Genomic DNA, 16333 nt, shown 5'->3' with positions numbered 1-16333 from the left:
AGAAAGTATAGCTGACCCTGAGAGAACAGAACATTAACCATGTCCTAACCATGACATCTGCTTTAGCAAGGCTGGCTGTCAAAAATGGGGGGGCCCCACTCCGTTCTTTAAACTTATTTATTTAAATAATACATACAGCGTGGGTACCCCTCTGACCATGATAACCAACCTTCCTAACTCTGACAGCTGAGGGTTGCAGCCCGCCTGAGAATACCAGCCTCCAGCTGTCTGCTTTAGCAGGCTGGTTGTCAAAAATGGTGGAACCCACACCTTTTTTTTTTATTTAATTATTTATTTATAGCGCAGGTGGAAGTTGATGAGTACTCCCATCAGCCACCTCCCGGTTCTCACTGATATTAGCAGCAGCAGGTGTTGACTGATGGGCGTAATAGTCCCATCAGCCGCCGCCTGCTGTAGCTGTTATCAGTTAAGTATAACTTTCATCATTCTCCACTGCTCACACAGATCGCTGGCAGAGCAGGGGAGAATGATGTGAGAGGTCTTCAGCACCTGACGCCGGGAAACAGCGCTAACTGTACTGCTGCTTCCCTAGTGCCGGTATGTGTGGTACTGATGCGGCACATGGTTGCCACACGTGTGCCACAAGCATTACACACACGGACACTGATATCTTTGGAACCAGTTTTTTCCGATACTGGAAATATCAGGACGTGTGCAACCGGCCTAACCTATACAAAATTATGATTTCTTTTGTTTGTTCAATAAATTTTAATTTTCAGTAATTACTACAAAATGTATCAGTAAATATGATTTCTGCTAGGAAACAGTGGCACATATTGCAAAATAAGCCAATCCATTCTGTGCACTTACCATTCCAACCATATTTTTAACAGCCTTCAGAAGCCAGCAGATTACAAGCAGAAAAATAAAGTTTAGCGCAGGAAAAAGAAAAGAGAAAAAGAACCTTAAAAATCGAGCATAGGTTACAGAGCAAAATTTTCATTCATTTCTGCGCATGCTGAGTAAAGTGGTATTAGCATTAAACATGCATTAGCAAGAAGGAACTTCAAGCATGAATTACTAAGCTTTTTTTAAACAAAATTTTTCAACGAGGACACCAATTTCTGACATTATTCAGTGCCAACCAAACTTGTCCTTATTTATAGAGAAAATATGTAAAGTGTAGAAATACATTGGTGATGTTTTAAAGACTATAGTAAGGATTACCTGTTATTACAAAAAATTCTCACAATCCCTCTTACTTCGGACAGATGCAGAAAAAATTTGAGAAAATTGGTTCAATTATGATAATCACACTTTGATCAGAGTTTGAGCAGAGTTCGATCAGAGTGTGATTCAATATTCTCAGAGATGGAGAGTAAAAAAAAAAAGTTTCTCAATCTTCTTTATAATGTCAGTTCATCCGAGTGCAGTCCAATTTTTTTTGTGGACCCATAGCATTAAATGGGCAAGTGCCATCCGATTCTTGGAGGCAAATCTTGCATGTTGCGATTTTTTTCCTCCGACCGACTTGGTTCGAGTAAAAGAACAGACATGTGCATAGCCCAATAAAATAACATGGGGACAAGTGTTATCCTGCAGTTGAGTTATGTGGTTGGTATTTGGCATATGTCTTCTATCAGCTCCCATTATACAGAAATGTTACCATAATGCATATTATGCCTCTGCATAAAAAATGTTGTCAACTGCCCTTAGGCTACGTTCACATTTGCGTTGTGCGCCGCAGCGTCGGCGCCGCAGCGCACAACGCAAACAAAAACGCGGCAAAACGCACGCTAAAACGCTGCGTTTTGCGCCGCATGCGTCGTTTTTGGCCGAAAGTTGGACGCAAAAAAAATGCAACTTGATGCGTTTCTTGCGTCCAACGCTTGCGGCCATGCGGCGCAAAACGCAGCACAACGCATGTCCATGCGCCCCCATGTTAAATATAGGGGCGCATGACGCATGCGGCGCCGCTGCGGCGCCCGACGCTGCGGCGCTGACCGCAAATGTGAACGTAGCCTTATCTATTAAGAAAAAAGTATAACAATATACGCTAGTCCAATAAAGAAGAACATGTTTGAGCTTCTGTTGAGTGAATGAAATCCTTTGTTCTGTATATATTTCACATATGCAACAAATGAAAGGCTCAACTACAAATGTGAACAGAGTCTGGCAAGACCTTAGGAGCCAATGTGAAATATGCATGACGCTCTATAATCACATGACTCCCGATCATAAATAAAAGTAGTCAGATTAATGCTGCATTTAGGAGTTGTAACTTTGGCTGATTAACGCACTTGAATGAATGTCCTTCTTCCAACTGACAATTATGATCAATCGCCACTAGAATCATTCAGTCCCGAAACTGTATCTTTCTCAATTATCGGCCCATGTAAACAATTTAACAATCACCCAACAAATGAGCAAAATGCTCATTCATCAGGTGATCGAATTGCTGGTGCTGAAAAATAGATCATTGCTATTGGCAGCATATTATCCCGTGTAAACAGGCAATGTGCTGCCGATAACAATGATTTTTTTGCTAGAATAAGCAATCTGGTCACCCGATAAATTATCATTTTGCTTGTTTGTCAGGTGATTGTTACCATGTTTCACCAATTATCTCCTTCTATTAATACAACATATGAGAAGTATATGGATATTGCTGTGGTATACAGTTCTCTTACACAAAATACAGTTGTGTGAAAAAGTGTTTGCCCCTTCCTCATTTCCTATTATTTTGCATGTTTGTCACACTTAAATGTTTCAGATCAGCAAACAAATATATTAGAAAAAGATAACACAAATAAACACAGAATGCAATTTTTAAATGAAGGTCTTTATTATTACCAAAATAACCCCCCAAACCTACAGGGCCCTGTGTGAAAAAGTTATTTCACCCCTCTTAAAACATAAATTAACAGTGGTTTATCACATGTTTGGGAAGCGGAGTTTTAATTCCCTAGCCACACCCAGGCCTGATTACTGCCACGCCTGTTTTCAATCAAGAAATCACTTAAAGAGGATCTGCCTGACAAAGTGAAGGAGGCCAAACGTCCTCAAAAGCTAGACACCATGCCTCACTTGACTCAGTTAATATCACCGTTCATGACTCCACCACAAGAAACAGACTGGGCAAAAATGGCCTGCATGGCAGAGTTCCAAGACAAAAGCCACTGCTGAGCATTAAGAACACAAAGTTTCAGTTTTGCCAGAATACATCTTGACGATCCCCAAGGACTTTTGGGAGAATACTTGATGAGACAACAGTTGAACTTTTTGGAAGGTGTATGTCCCATTACATCTGGAGTAGAAGTAACACAGCATTTCAGAAAAGGAACATGATACCAACAGTAAAATTTGGTGGTAGTAGTGTGATTGTCTGGGTTGTTTTGCTGCTTCAGGACCTGGAGGACTTGCTGTGGTAAATGGAACCATTAATTCTGCTGTCTACCAAAAAATCCTGATGGAGAATGTTTGACTGTCTGTTCTTGACTTCAAACTGAAGTGTACTTGGGTTATACAGCAGGACAATGATCCAAAACACACCAAGTCCACCTCTGAATGGCTTAAGAAAATCAAATTAAGACTTTGGAGTGGCCTAGTCAAAGTGCTGACGTTAATCTGATTGAGATGCTGTGGCATGACTTTAAAAAGGTGGTTCATGCTCGGAAACCCTCCAATGTGGCTGAATTACAACAATTCTGCAAGTATGAGTGGCCCAAAATTACTCCAGAGACCTGTAAAAGAATCATTGACGGTTATCGCAAATGCTTGATTGCAGTTGTTGCTGCTAAGGGTAGCCCAACCAGTTATTAGGTTTAGGGGGCAATCACTTATTCACCCCTGTCCTTGTAGGTTTGGATTTCTTTTTCCCCTTAATAATAAAGACCTTCATTTAAAAACTGCAATTCATGCTTACTTGTGTTATCTTTGTCTAATATTTAAATTTATTTGGGGATCTGAAACATTTACAGTAAGTGTGACAAACATGCAAAAGAATAGGAAATCAGGAAGGGGGCAAAAACTTATGCACCCATTTACTGACTCATGTACCACTACTATACTGGTCCGACAATAGAATTGTAACTGTCTTTTATGCAGATGATTAGAGCACAGTAAAGCTAGCGTGCAAACAAGACAAGCAATTGAAGCTGCAAATCTGGTCCCGGCTGTCTGTTTAGACATTCATGGCATTCTTTAGAGAGATCTGTTTTTACTTTGGGAAGGTGCATGCAAGCTTATAGCACAGATCAACCTAAATACAACGTGATGGATGTCTGTAGACGATTTCCAGCGCACGGTAAATACAATTATTTATTAGGTCGCATACATTGATCACTCTGCCCAAACCATGCTGGCAGCTTTCATGCACTGATGGCTTCAAGGGTGTTAGTGTAATTTATACTGGATTGATAAGTCACACTATATATTGCAATATAATTGCCAGAAAGTAAAAATAAAGTTAATGCTTGAAAAAATATAAGAACCACATGGTCCAGCTTGGCAGACCTGTGATGTCCAATGAATGCAAGAGATTAATTTCTACATTTACTAAGAAATTGCATTGGTCTGTCTGGCACCACTTACCCGATTAATCAGTTGCTCTCCGGTTTCTGAAGCAGTGATAAGCTTACATAGAGCCTGAAGTGCAGCGTGCGGCAATCCTATAGAAAGAATACATTGCTCTGTGTGAATAGTGATAATCTATATAAATACTGCTAGACTTGCTTCCATAGTCACAGCAGTACAAGTATTCTTGTGTACATAAGCATTTACAAAGCTGTTCCTAAATTATTCAGCTATTCTCTTGTTGCTCAAGTGCTACTGTTTCCTGTCCGTTCTTCTTGTAATTTCAGTTTCTAAATAATACAGTTTAAAATATGAATATTTAAAGAATACATTAATGTATTATATTTTATTGTCCAAGCATTATAAAGGAAATAATTTTTGTAATAAACTTCATTGCCTTAATTTGCTTCCTTCTCTCCCAAACACTATGTTGCAGTGCTGTTTCACTTCCCAGTTCATGCAACATTAGAAGCTGCTTTCAACTGTGGCTCAACAAGAGCCATACACTACATTCAAATAATCAGAACATAGAATTCCCCTCTCTGGGCATAGAGATTGAGATCACGGAGGCTCAGGTGGCATAAGGGAAAGTCCTGTACCCTAATTCAAATTAGTATAGGGATCTTGCTGAGCTGCAGTTGAAAGGAGCTTCTAAAAAAGCATGAACTGGCTATGTGAAACAGCAGTACAACATTTGCAATGCCTGGAGAATAATTAAAGGAATGTTCTTAAGTTGTGTCTTCAGAAGCTTACCACTCTCATTCCTCCCTGCCTCCTACCAGTTTCTCTGCGGCATTATAGAAGTGCAGGGACGTTGATGCTGGATTCAGTTATCCTTCCAACATCAAAGTGCTCTTTTCCAAGGAAACCAGCCACCACAAAACACTACAGAAGTGGCTGGTGGACTAGTCTATAAGCTATAAACTATAGAACTATTAATTCCTCCATTCTTGAGAACAGAGATGATTTTTAGTAAGAGGTACATTGCAAAGTTGATTGTGTTTACAAACAGTTTGAAATGTTGCCCATTTACCAATGTAAGACATCCCCTTTAAAAAAAAAAAAGTTTAGTTACTTTTTAAAGAAGACCTGTCAGCTCTTCTGACGTCTGTTTTAGTAACATTTCTCATTCCTCATAAAATAACAATTCTTGAGAATTTTTTCACATACTTTTGCGTTGTGCCATCTCCGTTATTCCTCCTGAATATTATAAGTAAATTGCCTCCTGTGGGCTACCATTTTCTTTGTCAAAAAGACATATTTTTACACAGTATAACACTATTATCATGATTCAGCCTCCGTCCTGGTCAGGTCAGGGTTAATGTGAGTTGCCTCTTTCTGGTTCTGGGGTGGCTATTTGATGCTGGTGAGCTTTGTTGTGTATGACCCAGTTTTGCCCCTGACTTCTGCCTCTGTTTTCCCTCTGCGATCACGTGACTGTCTAGAGTCAGGTCCTGTGGTTACTGCGTGCCTTAGCCTCAGGTCCTATGTGCACATCGTGCCCTGCTCCCTTCACTCCCGGCTCTCGGTCTCGTGCCCTCTGTTTGCGCCATCTAGGCTTGCCACAGTGACACTATCTGTGTCATTACAACTATCAACACTTATTTCGACAATGTGAGACTGTACAGGGACACACCCCTAACTAGGAACACCCACTTGTCAATTTATAACAAAAGTAACAAAGGGGCCCAATACAATATCTTGTATTTAAAAGCATTCTTAAACATAGACGTTAAGAATGAGCTACAGTGAGAAAGTACTAGAATAAAGCATGTGAACATAGTATATAGAGAGCAAGGGCGAAATAAGCAGATAAAGTAGCTGGCCCTGACATAATCACATCCACAGGCAAATTAGGTATATTATACATGCCTCAGTACCATGTATGATGACATATGTAAACCTGAGCACAGATATGTTCACTACAAAAATGGTGGAGGAGGATGCAGATATCCCTCGGTCTGATAGTTTGATATCACATACTAGAAATGTGAAAACTCAGAGCTCCCAGACCATAGACGAAAAGAAATGGTCTTTTACAACAATGCTCTCGATTAGGGTTTTCAGTATATGTAGACTGGTGACATACAAATATTAGACTCCATCAGTTAGAATTGGCTGCACAAAGTAACAACGTTCCGGACTACTGCCACCCATAACACAATGGTTCTTTATTACTTTACGGATTATTTTAAGATACACCAAACACTTTACAACTTCCATGTTAGATCTCATAGAACTGGTGTGTGGGACCATAATGGCCCTATTAGAATTGTGTAATTGGGCTTAGCAGTTTTTAGCTGTATGAAAGCACCCAAGTGTGTATTCCTGCTCAAATCCTTTAATGAGCTCCATTAAAATCCTTGGCCCAAGAATACCTAATTTCTGTGTCCTTCATGGAGCTGCTGGTATTTTCTTTTCCAACACGGTTTAATTAGACTTACTGTACTGTACGTACTGGGATAATAAGACTGTATTATACCTTGTAAGAAGGATAAAGGAACTTTTATGTTGTTCTATTATCAGGGGAATGGAGAACAAAGCTCCAGAAAGGAGACACAATTATGTTTTTATAGTGCTTTTCTCATCCTCTGAGACTGGCCTTGTTTTCTAAAAGTTCAGCAATAACTTCCACTTTTATTAATAGTTTCCTGCTGAAGTCCTGACCGCTCCAACTTCATTAGTATTAGAGATGAAAGGTACCTAAGAGGGACTGTATGGTCGTACTGCACTGCTGCAGGCGATCGCCAGGATCAGATGTCGGGAAAAAGACTGCTGCAGGAAGGCCGCTGGCTGGGGGGTCAAGTCGAAATCCTACAGCTGTTAACAGTGACTGCCAGCCTGGGATTCCCCCCACTTTATTTTCCACACTCTGCTGGGACGTGTACATGGAATTACGCTGTCCATTCTGAATCCTCTGCAAAGACTTTTCAACCTGTAAAGTAAGAACAGCATTAATATGCAGAGAAAATGTAGGCAATATACTTGGTACCTTCACAGATGACATTTTGTGTGGGTATATGATTCTGGTAAAGAATAGAGAAATGCTTAAATGAGGTGATTTGAGAAGGTCAGGGATCAGCATGGCCTTTTACCCAGGTGTTCTTAACCCTTTTGCGCAAGAGCCTGTTTTCGCCTTCATAATCAGTCCAATTTTTACAATTCTGACCAGTGTTACTCTATGTGGTAATAACTCTGGAACGCTTCAATGGATCCTACTGATTGTTAGGTTGTTTTTTTCCAAGACATATTGTACTTCATGATAGTGGTAAAATTTGTTTGATGTAACTTGCGTTTATTTCTAAAAATATTGAAAAATTTGAGAACATTTTTTAAATTTTGCAATTTTCAAACTTAATTTAAATGCCCATCAACCAGAGAGTTATGTCACCCAAAAGTAGTTCATAAATAATATTTCCCACATGTCTACTTTACAGAAGCACAATTTTTGAAACATATTTTTTTTATATATATATATATATATATATATATATATATATATATATATATATATATATATATATGAAGTTAGAAGGGTTAAAAGTTGATCAGCAATTTCTAATTTTTCCATAAAATTAACAAAACCATTTTTTACTGACCACATCACATTAGAAGTGACTTTGAGGGGTGTATATGACAGAAAATACCCAAAAGTGACACCATTCTAAAAACTGCACCCCTCAAGGAGCTCAAAACCACATTCAAGGAGTTTATTAATTCTTCAGGTGCTTCACAGGAATTAATGGAATGTGGAAAGAAGAAATGAACATTGAACTTTATAACACAAAAATGTTACTTTGGCCCAAATTTTTCATTTTCACAAGGGTAAAAGGAGAAATCGCACAACAAATGTTATGGCGCATTTTCTTCTGAGTACGCCAATACCCCATACATGGTGGAAAACTACTGTTTGGGCACACGGCAGGGCTCAGAAGGGAAGGAGCACAGTTTGGACTCCATGTCATGTTTGGAGGGTCCCTGATGTGCCTAAACAGTGGAACCCCCCACAAATGACCCAACTTTGGAAACTACACCCCTCAAGCAATTTAACTAGATGTGCAGTGAGCATCTTGAATGTCCTAGGTGCTTCACAGAAATTTATAACGTTGAGCCATGAAAATAAAAAATTACATTTTTCACAAGGGTAATATGAGAAAATGGATGCCAAAATTTTTTGTGAAATTTTGCCAGGTACCCCATGTTTGTTGGAAAACGACTGCTTGGGAGGGCTGGAAAGGGAATGAGCGCTATTTTGGCTGGAATAGGCTGCGGACACCATGTCACATTTGAAAAGCCCCTGATATGCAAAAACAGGTGGAACCTGCATTAATGATACCATTTTGTAAACTACACCTTTCAAAGAATTCATCTAGGGGAGTAGTGAGTATTTTTAATCCTCAGGCGATTCACAAACTCGTATAACATTGGGCTAAGTAAATGAAATATTACTATTTTTTCTACTAAAATGTTGTGTTGACCCCAAGTATGCAATTTTCAAAAGGATTAATAGGAGAAAACGAACAGTACAATTTGTTACGCAATTTCTCCTGAGTACATCAATATCCCATACTTTTGAGGCACAGTTTTCTTACCAGATGTAATAAAACACGAAGAGCATCTCTAGCACGGTCCGGGTTCTGGAGGATCTCCGATAGGGATTGGCCTATCAATGACGATGTACTGTTCAGCTTCACATCACTTCCGATAAGCATGAACCCTGGGTGGTTGAAAGAAACATTGATCTCACTTCTATGTATTATTTCAATTGAATGTAGCATGTAAAAATATTTGAGGCCAACTTTATGTCTTTCATACCCAGGATTTGCCAGCTGTAATTTAAAGAGGACCTGTCATCAAAATGTTGCTCCGGTACTGATCATGGCCAATGGTGGAGGGTATGTGATCACGTCTTCCATGTGTGACCTTGCACATGTGCCAGTTTCTAATGCCTCATGCAATGTTATTGCAGGCCATTTGGAAAAATTGGGGCAACTAAAGGATTCAGAGCTGAAATCTTACAACATTCCTTACTGGCTTGTGGTCTGGTGATTAACATTCAGAAAAGTGTAACATTGAGCATCTCATTGCCCAAGGTCTGGCTACTGATCCCCAAAGAAGAACCAGCAGAAAGATGAAAATAAACTATAATATAAAAGCTGTAGCTCAGCATCAAAAAAAAAAAACAATCAACAAAATAGGATTCATTTGCTTTTCTTTTAAGGGGTAATACATTTATCACCTTTGGCCTCGGCTTATAAATAGTTAGCAGTGTTGACCTATTCAGCATGACACATAAAAACTGCTGACTGCGAAGGTCGAGGTAAAATTACAGTTTTTTTTCTCATTTCTCCCAGTACTAAAATAGTTGCTGAAAACTGCGCATCTGCATTTATTGGCCACAAGGGGCAATTTAATTGTCTACAGTATAAATAATTAACATGGACGCAAATGAAGCAATCCATTCCCTCCACCAGTAAGAGGCTATATTACATGTATCTGTAATTATTGCTACTAATACACACAATAGGAAATCTGTCTGGAGAACCAAATTTTTTCCAATGTTGTCGGCTTTTCATTCAATTTCTTAACTTAATAAACAGGTTATAATAAAATATTGATCACAACCTTTTCCTTGCCATTATGTTTCAGATAACATATGAGAGGCAATAAATAAGGATTGCAGCGCACTAAAGAATACTGATCAATAATTTAATTTGCTGAACTTTCTGGATTACTGTACAGAGGCAGATTAGTTACTGCCACAGATGGAGGGCTGTAATAATAGAGCTGCCGCATCTCACTCCTGATATAAAGCATCACCACACTGCCCCAATGTTAGCAGCGGCAATGCAGTAATTCAATCAGCAATTACCTTTGCTCAAAGTGATACTAGATTATTAAGTGCAAAGGTCTAATTGCTTCCCATTAGGGACTGCAAATAAATCTTTCCACTTAGAACTCCAATATTATGTGTTTACCATACAAATTGGGACATATGGAACTGCCATTATGTCCTGGTTCCTGCAACTGCCATCTTTGGAGCTCGCTCACACGATCGTAGATTCTCTCATGCGAGACAATCGGATCAATTATGGTAATGACACTCGGCTCAAACTCTGATCAGAGTGTCAGAGCACAAGTGCGAAGAAGATGGAGAAATTCATTTCTCCATCTTCTCCATTGTCTGTGTCCTCAGGTGTCGGACTACACTCAGCGAGTGATATCTGAGTGCGGTCCGATGTTTCACACACGCATAGACTTGTATAGGTGCTCGTGATCCGAATTCCGGAGCCATTCATGGCATGCTGTGATTTTTTTCTATAGACCGATTCGGTCTGTAGAAAAAATTGCAGATCTGTACTGCCATATAGAACAACATTGGTCCGAGTGCTATAAGATGAAACATTGAATAACTCTCGTCCGATGAATACACTGGTGTGAGAGAGCCCTTAAAGTGATTGTCCAGGTTTGAGAGCAAAGTCTACCGTGACTCTATCTCTATGGTATTGCTGGTGCAAATGAGTGGTCTCTCAATTCACTTCTTTTGAGTGAAGCTGGATGAGACTAGTCAGTATGTGACCGTATGTATGCAAGTCTCTCGCACGACAATAGCGGGGAATCGTGATAGAGTGCTCACTTCACCTTGTCATATTTCAGAAGTCTTCTGGCACACAGAGTGACTGCAGAAAATTTGCTCTTAAATCTGGACAACCCCTTTAAAAGTTGAAGGGAAAATCTTAAAGTTTTGAGCAAAAATATTTACCGTACTCTGGTGTAACTGCCATGGTGGTGATTAACTTCTATTGGACCAGTGACCTACAGAAATCCTCCTACCTGTTGGTATACCCTGCCCTTTTTTGATTAATAGAGCCGGTATGATGTCATCATTGAAGCGTGATGCAAACATGATATTGTGTCAGGCCTACTAATCAGAAGAGGCGCCAGGGCTGTCAAGAGGTTAGAGGAGGCTTGCAAGACTTTGGTCTTGTAGCCATGGACTAACAAAGTGGCCAATGGACCAAGGTCATGCCGATCTATGATGCCAATACAGTGGAATGCACGATGTGGGGGGTGCTGGCACCGGGCCCACCTGACTCACGGGCCTCATAGCGGCCAAGTGGTGTGCCGCTATTAGGAGCACACCACTGGCTTGGGGCCCCTGGAGTAGTGGGGGCTTTAGGCAGATGCCTAGTCTGCCTGCCTCAAACGCTATCCCTGCATGCTGTTTGCTTCATTTGCCTTACTAAGTTTCCTGCCTTAACTCAGTCTAATCCTTCATAAACATCATTACCACCCAATCTTAAATGCTATATTTTTTAATTGTTTTTTATACTTAAATGGACATTTATTGATGCAAAAATGATTTTTTTTTAAAGTGTTTACTTTACAACTAATGGCCTATCTTTAGAAAATGCCATCCAGGGGTGTAACAATCACGGTCACAGAGGGTGCTTCCGAGACCAGGCCCGTGCTGGAGGTGTGCCTTCCGACGCCAGCGCATATTTTAGCTGGATGTGTGTCCAAGGATGCATATTTAGCTGCAATGCATTGCAGTGCAGACATCCGTCAGGTCCCTTCACTGCAATACATGCCACAGCCAATGAGAGGCCAGCAGCTGACGTTGGAGTGCAAGTAACTGGAGGCACATGGCAGTGATGTCATGCGTTGCCCATTGCTTGCTCGCTAAAGTTATCCACAGAAGAGGATGCCACATGGCATGGGAGTGGAGAAAGGCAGTAAGAATCTTTTTTTTCCATTAAAGAACGGTGGCAGAAGGGATGACATATATACCAGGATGGGCTCAGGATGGAAGCCATATATACCATGGTGGGACCAGGATGGTCGACATATATACCAGGATGGTAGATATATATATACCAGGATGAATCCATGATGGGGAACATATATACCAAGGTGGGAGACATATGTAACAAGATGAGCCCATGATGGGGGACATACTGTGTATATCAGGGTGGGAGACATATATACCAGGATGGTGGATACAGTGGGGCAAAAAAGTATTTAGTCATTCAGCAATAGTGCAAGTTCCACCACTTAAAAAGATGAGAGGCGTCTGTAATTTACATCATAGGTAGACCTCAACTATGGGAGACAAACTGAGAAAAAAAAATCCAGAAAATCACATTGTCTGTTTTTTTATCATTTTATTTGCATATTATGGTGGAAAATAAGTATTTGGTCAGAAACAAACAATCAAGATTTCTGGCTCTCACAGACCTGTAACTTCTTCTTTAAGAGTCTCCTCTTTCCTCCACTCATTACCTGTAGTAATGGCACCTGTTTAAACTTGTTATCAGTATAAAAAGACACCTGTGCACACCCTCAAACAGTCTGACTCCAAACTCCACTATGGTGAAGACCAAAGAGCTGTCAAAGGACACCAGAAACAAAATTGTAGCCCTGCACCAGGCTGGGAAGACTGAATCTGCAATAGCCAACCAGCTTGGAGTGAAGAAATCAACAGTGGGAGCAATAATTAGAAAATGGAAGACATTCAAGACCACTGATAATCTCCCTCGATCTGGGGCTCCACGCAAAATCCCACCCCGTGGGGTCAGAATGATCACAAGAACGGTGAGCAAAAATCCCAGAACCACGCGGGGGGACCTAGTGAATGAACTGCAGAGAGCTGGGACCAATGTAACAAGGCCTACCATAAGTAACACACTACGCCACCATGGACTCAGATCCTGCAGTGCCAGACGTGTCCCACTGCTTAAGCCAGTACATGTCCGGGCCCGTCTGAAGTCTAGAGAGCATTTGGATGATACAGAGGAGTTTTGGGAGAATGTCCTATGGTCTGATGAAACCAAACTGGAACTGTTTGGTAGAAACACAACTTGTCATGTTTGGAGGAAAAAGAATACTGAGTTGCATCAGTCAAACACCATACCTACTGTAAAGCATGGTGGTGGAAACATCATGCTTTGGGGCTGTTTCTCTGCAAAGGGGCCAGGACGACTGATCCGGGTACATGAAAGAATGAATGGGGCCATGTATCGTGAGATTTTGAGTGCAAACCTCCTTCCATCAGCAAGGGCATTGAAGATGAAATGTGGCTGGGTCTTTCAACATGACAATGATCCAAAGCACACCGCCAGGGCAACGAAGGAGTGGCTTCGTAAGAAGCATTTCAAGGTCCTGGAGTGGCCTAGCCAGTCTCCAGATCTCAACCCTATAGAAAACCTTTGGAGGGAGTTGAAAGTCCGTGTTGCCAAGCGAAAAGCCAAAAACATCACTGCTCTAGAGGAGATCTGCATGGAGGAATGGGCCAACATACCAACAACAGTGTGTGGCAACCTTGTGAAGACTTACAGAAAACGTTTGACCTCTGTCATTGCCAACAAAGGATATATTACAAAGTATTGAGATTAAATTTTGTTTCTGACCAAATACTTATTTTCCACCATAATATGCAAATAAAATGATAAAAAAAAACAGACAATGTGATTTTCTGGATTTTTTTTTCTCAGTTTGTCTCCCATAGTTGAGGTCTACCTATGATGTAAATTACAGACACCTCTCATCTTTTTAAGTGGTGGAACTTGCACTATTGCTGAATGACTAAATACTTTTTTGCCCCACTGTATATACCAGGATAGGTGACACATATGCCAGGTTGGGGGACATATATACCAGGAAAGGGCCCTGGATAGGGAACAGATATACCTGGAAGAAGACCAGGATGGAGGACATTAGTATAGGATGGGGACATTACTATATAACAGGTGAGTGGGGGTGGCAACATGTATATCCTATTAAGATTTAGAATGCTACAAGGGTCCATACATCTGACCAACATGGGGATCAGGGGATCATTTTTGGATCGGGGTCCATTAGACTCTAGTTACGCCACTGATGCCATCTAAATGAGAGCTGTGGAAGTTAAGCCTGTTGTACAAATTAGATGGCTGTCGGGCAAACAATGGTTAGTTTTGCCGGCAGCCATTTTGGTCGACTCTCCCTTACACAGGAGTACTTGTTCAGCCGAGCGATCTTGTCTTCTCTATAAGAGAGCCTCTGCCAAATTTGTCTGGTGGCGGCTTATCTCCTGGAGAACAAAATGATCGTCAGTCTAAAATCGGACATGCCGGACTGAAATCTCCCCCAACAATAAATTGTCCTGGACCCCCATACACATTACACTACCATCTGAACTAGTAGACTCTTAGCACCCTGTTGATTAAGTGTTGGAAAGGACTCTGTGTCCTTTTCATTGGTTAGACAATACAGTACAATGCCATGCTTTTAGTAGTTGCCATACTTGATATTGCTGCAGTTCCACTCACTTTAATGTGATTACGTTGTACACACAGGAAATAAATGTATTACCTTCCAACAATCAAATATTAATGACCCATTCGGCCATCAATTTTACAGAACGGGAAAGCCCATTTAGGTAATTTTGGGCCTTAAGTAAATTGCTGAACAGAATCAAGTAAAGTTTTGCTTGAGTGACTCTAACGACTTGTTAGATTATTATCAGATTTTGCTAGGGATAGTAAACTGTTAAAGTTCCCACAGCAACACTCAGAAAAGGTGATGACAATTGAAGATATACTGAAAATGTAATGTCAAGTAGTGAAGCACAGTTACAAATGACATGGATAGCAGCTGCAACCACTAAAAATGATGTACAGTGTAGACACAAAGTAATTATCATACCTGCCCAGTTTGATGGATGTGAGTGTTGCTTACTGCTCTGCACTGTTTTCATTGCCTCCGAGAGGGAAGCACTGGCTTTCATTCCATTTAAAAGTGACGAGTAAAAAGCATGGACAAACATTTTGGAAGCTGCGACCGGCACAGGCCATAGAGATACAAGGACACATTGGGCCCCAGCAGCCAGGAAGGCTCGAGTTAAGCCAATAACTCCATCTGCCGTAACTTTGTTGCTGGATTCCTGGTAAGATCCAAGAATTACTAATTTAACAGGAAGCCGAAGATCCAGGACATCTGCAGCTGTCAACAGGAATTCTTGGAGAGGCGGACAGTCTGATATGCTCTCGACATCACTGGCATCGTCCTGCATTTGTAAGGACTCTGGAATAGTATAAGTGTTGCCAAAGGTGCTTTTACTTGTTCCAGAGATGTTCTCACTGTTGGGAGTTAGTATTAGTGCTGCCAGTTTCCATGAGATGTGGGTAGCAAAGTGAACACATTCAGCTTGAGTGAGTGCACTCATCACTTTGTCTTTTGTAGCCAAACTGCCAACAAGAGGTTGACATCCCAACAATTCAGCCACCATGTAGGCCTCTTCCTCTGCTGAAGGCATTGGACCCCACAGCCATCGATCCATCACTGATGGGGGAAGTTTAGGGTTTCCTATGACAGCTGCCATCGAGGTAGAACTTGAGTATATCGGAGCATTCTTTCGCAAGTGAGACTGCAAAAGATACATACCAAGAGAGTCAAAAACACATTAAAAAGAAGCTGAAGCAATGTAGCCAGCTGTTTCCCTTCTCAAATACTCTTTTCAGGCTTGTCTACCTTAGTTCAGATCCCCACCTGCTATATCAGCCAAGAATGAAGAAATACACCACAAATTATGTATTTTCCCAGAGGCAGGCTGGATTTACATGTTAGGTTTTTGGTGCTATGTGTGGAATAAAAAAAGAAAAGAAAAGCATAAAGTACAGACCCATACTTCTTTTTGTATCCTCTCATGTTTTTGACATAAAGGACATGAGCTACAGCAAACATCAACATTAACAAATATAGATTGAAAAATTAATTTATAATGCTGTCATCTTTCATGATATGTTAGACAATATGC

At 40.7% G+C, this 16333-nt stretch overlaps 1 protein-coding gene across 3 annotated transcripts in view; it reads right to left on the bottom strand.

The window, feature by feature from the left end:
- Positions 1 to 16333, bottom strand: part of TTC28 (tetratricopeptide repeat domain 28) — an 806054-nt gene that overhangs the window by 15609 nt on the left and 774112 nt on the right. For 2 of the 3 annotated variants that reach the window (XM_077295116.1, XM_077295135.1), the window contains 5 exons: positions 15223 to 15943; positions 9129 to 9253; positions 7240 to 7471; positions 4555 to 4631; positions 832 to 855 (listed from right to left, as the gene is read on the bottom strand). In XM_077295116.1, the coding sequence (XP_077151231.1) occupies positions 832 to 855; positions 4555 to 4631; positions 7240 to 7471; positions 9129 to 9253; positions 15223 to 15943 (1179 nt within the window). The remainder of the gene's footprint in view (positions 1 to 831; positions 856 to 4554; positions 4632 to 7239; positions 7472 to 9128; positions 9254 to 15222; positions 15944 to 16333) is intronic. The other variant, XM_077295125.1, reaches the window with a different exon arrangement.

Source organism: Ranitomeya variabilis, chromosome 1 (genome assembly GCF_051348905.1).
Source record: "Ranitomeya variabilis isolate aRanVar5 chromosome 1, aRanVar5.hap1, whole genome shotgun sequence".
Classification (NCBI taxonomy): Eukaryota; Metazoa; Chordata; class Amphibia; order Anura; family Dendrobatidae; genus Ranitomeya; species Ranitomeya variabilis.
The sequence above is the reverse complement of the archived record's forward strand: the minus strand, read 5'-3'. Positions and strand labels throughout refer to the sequence as shown.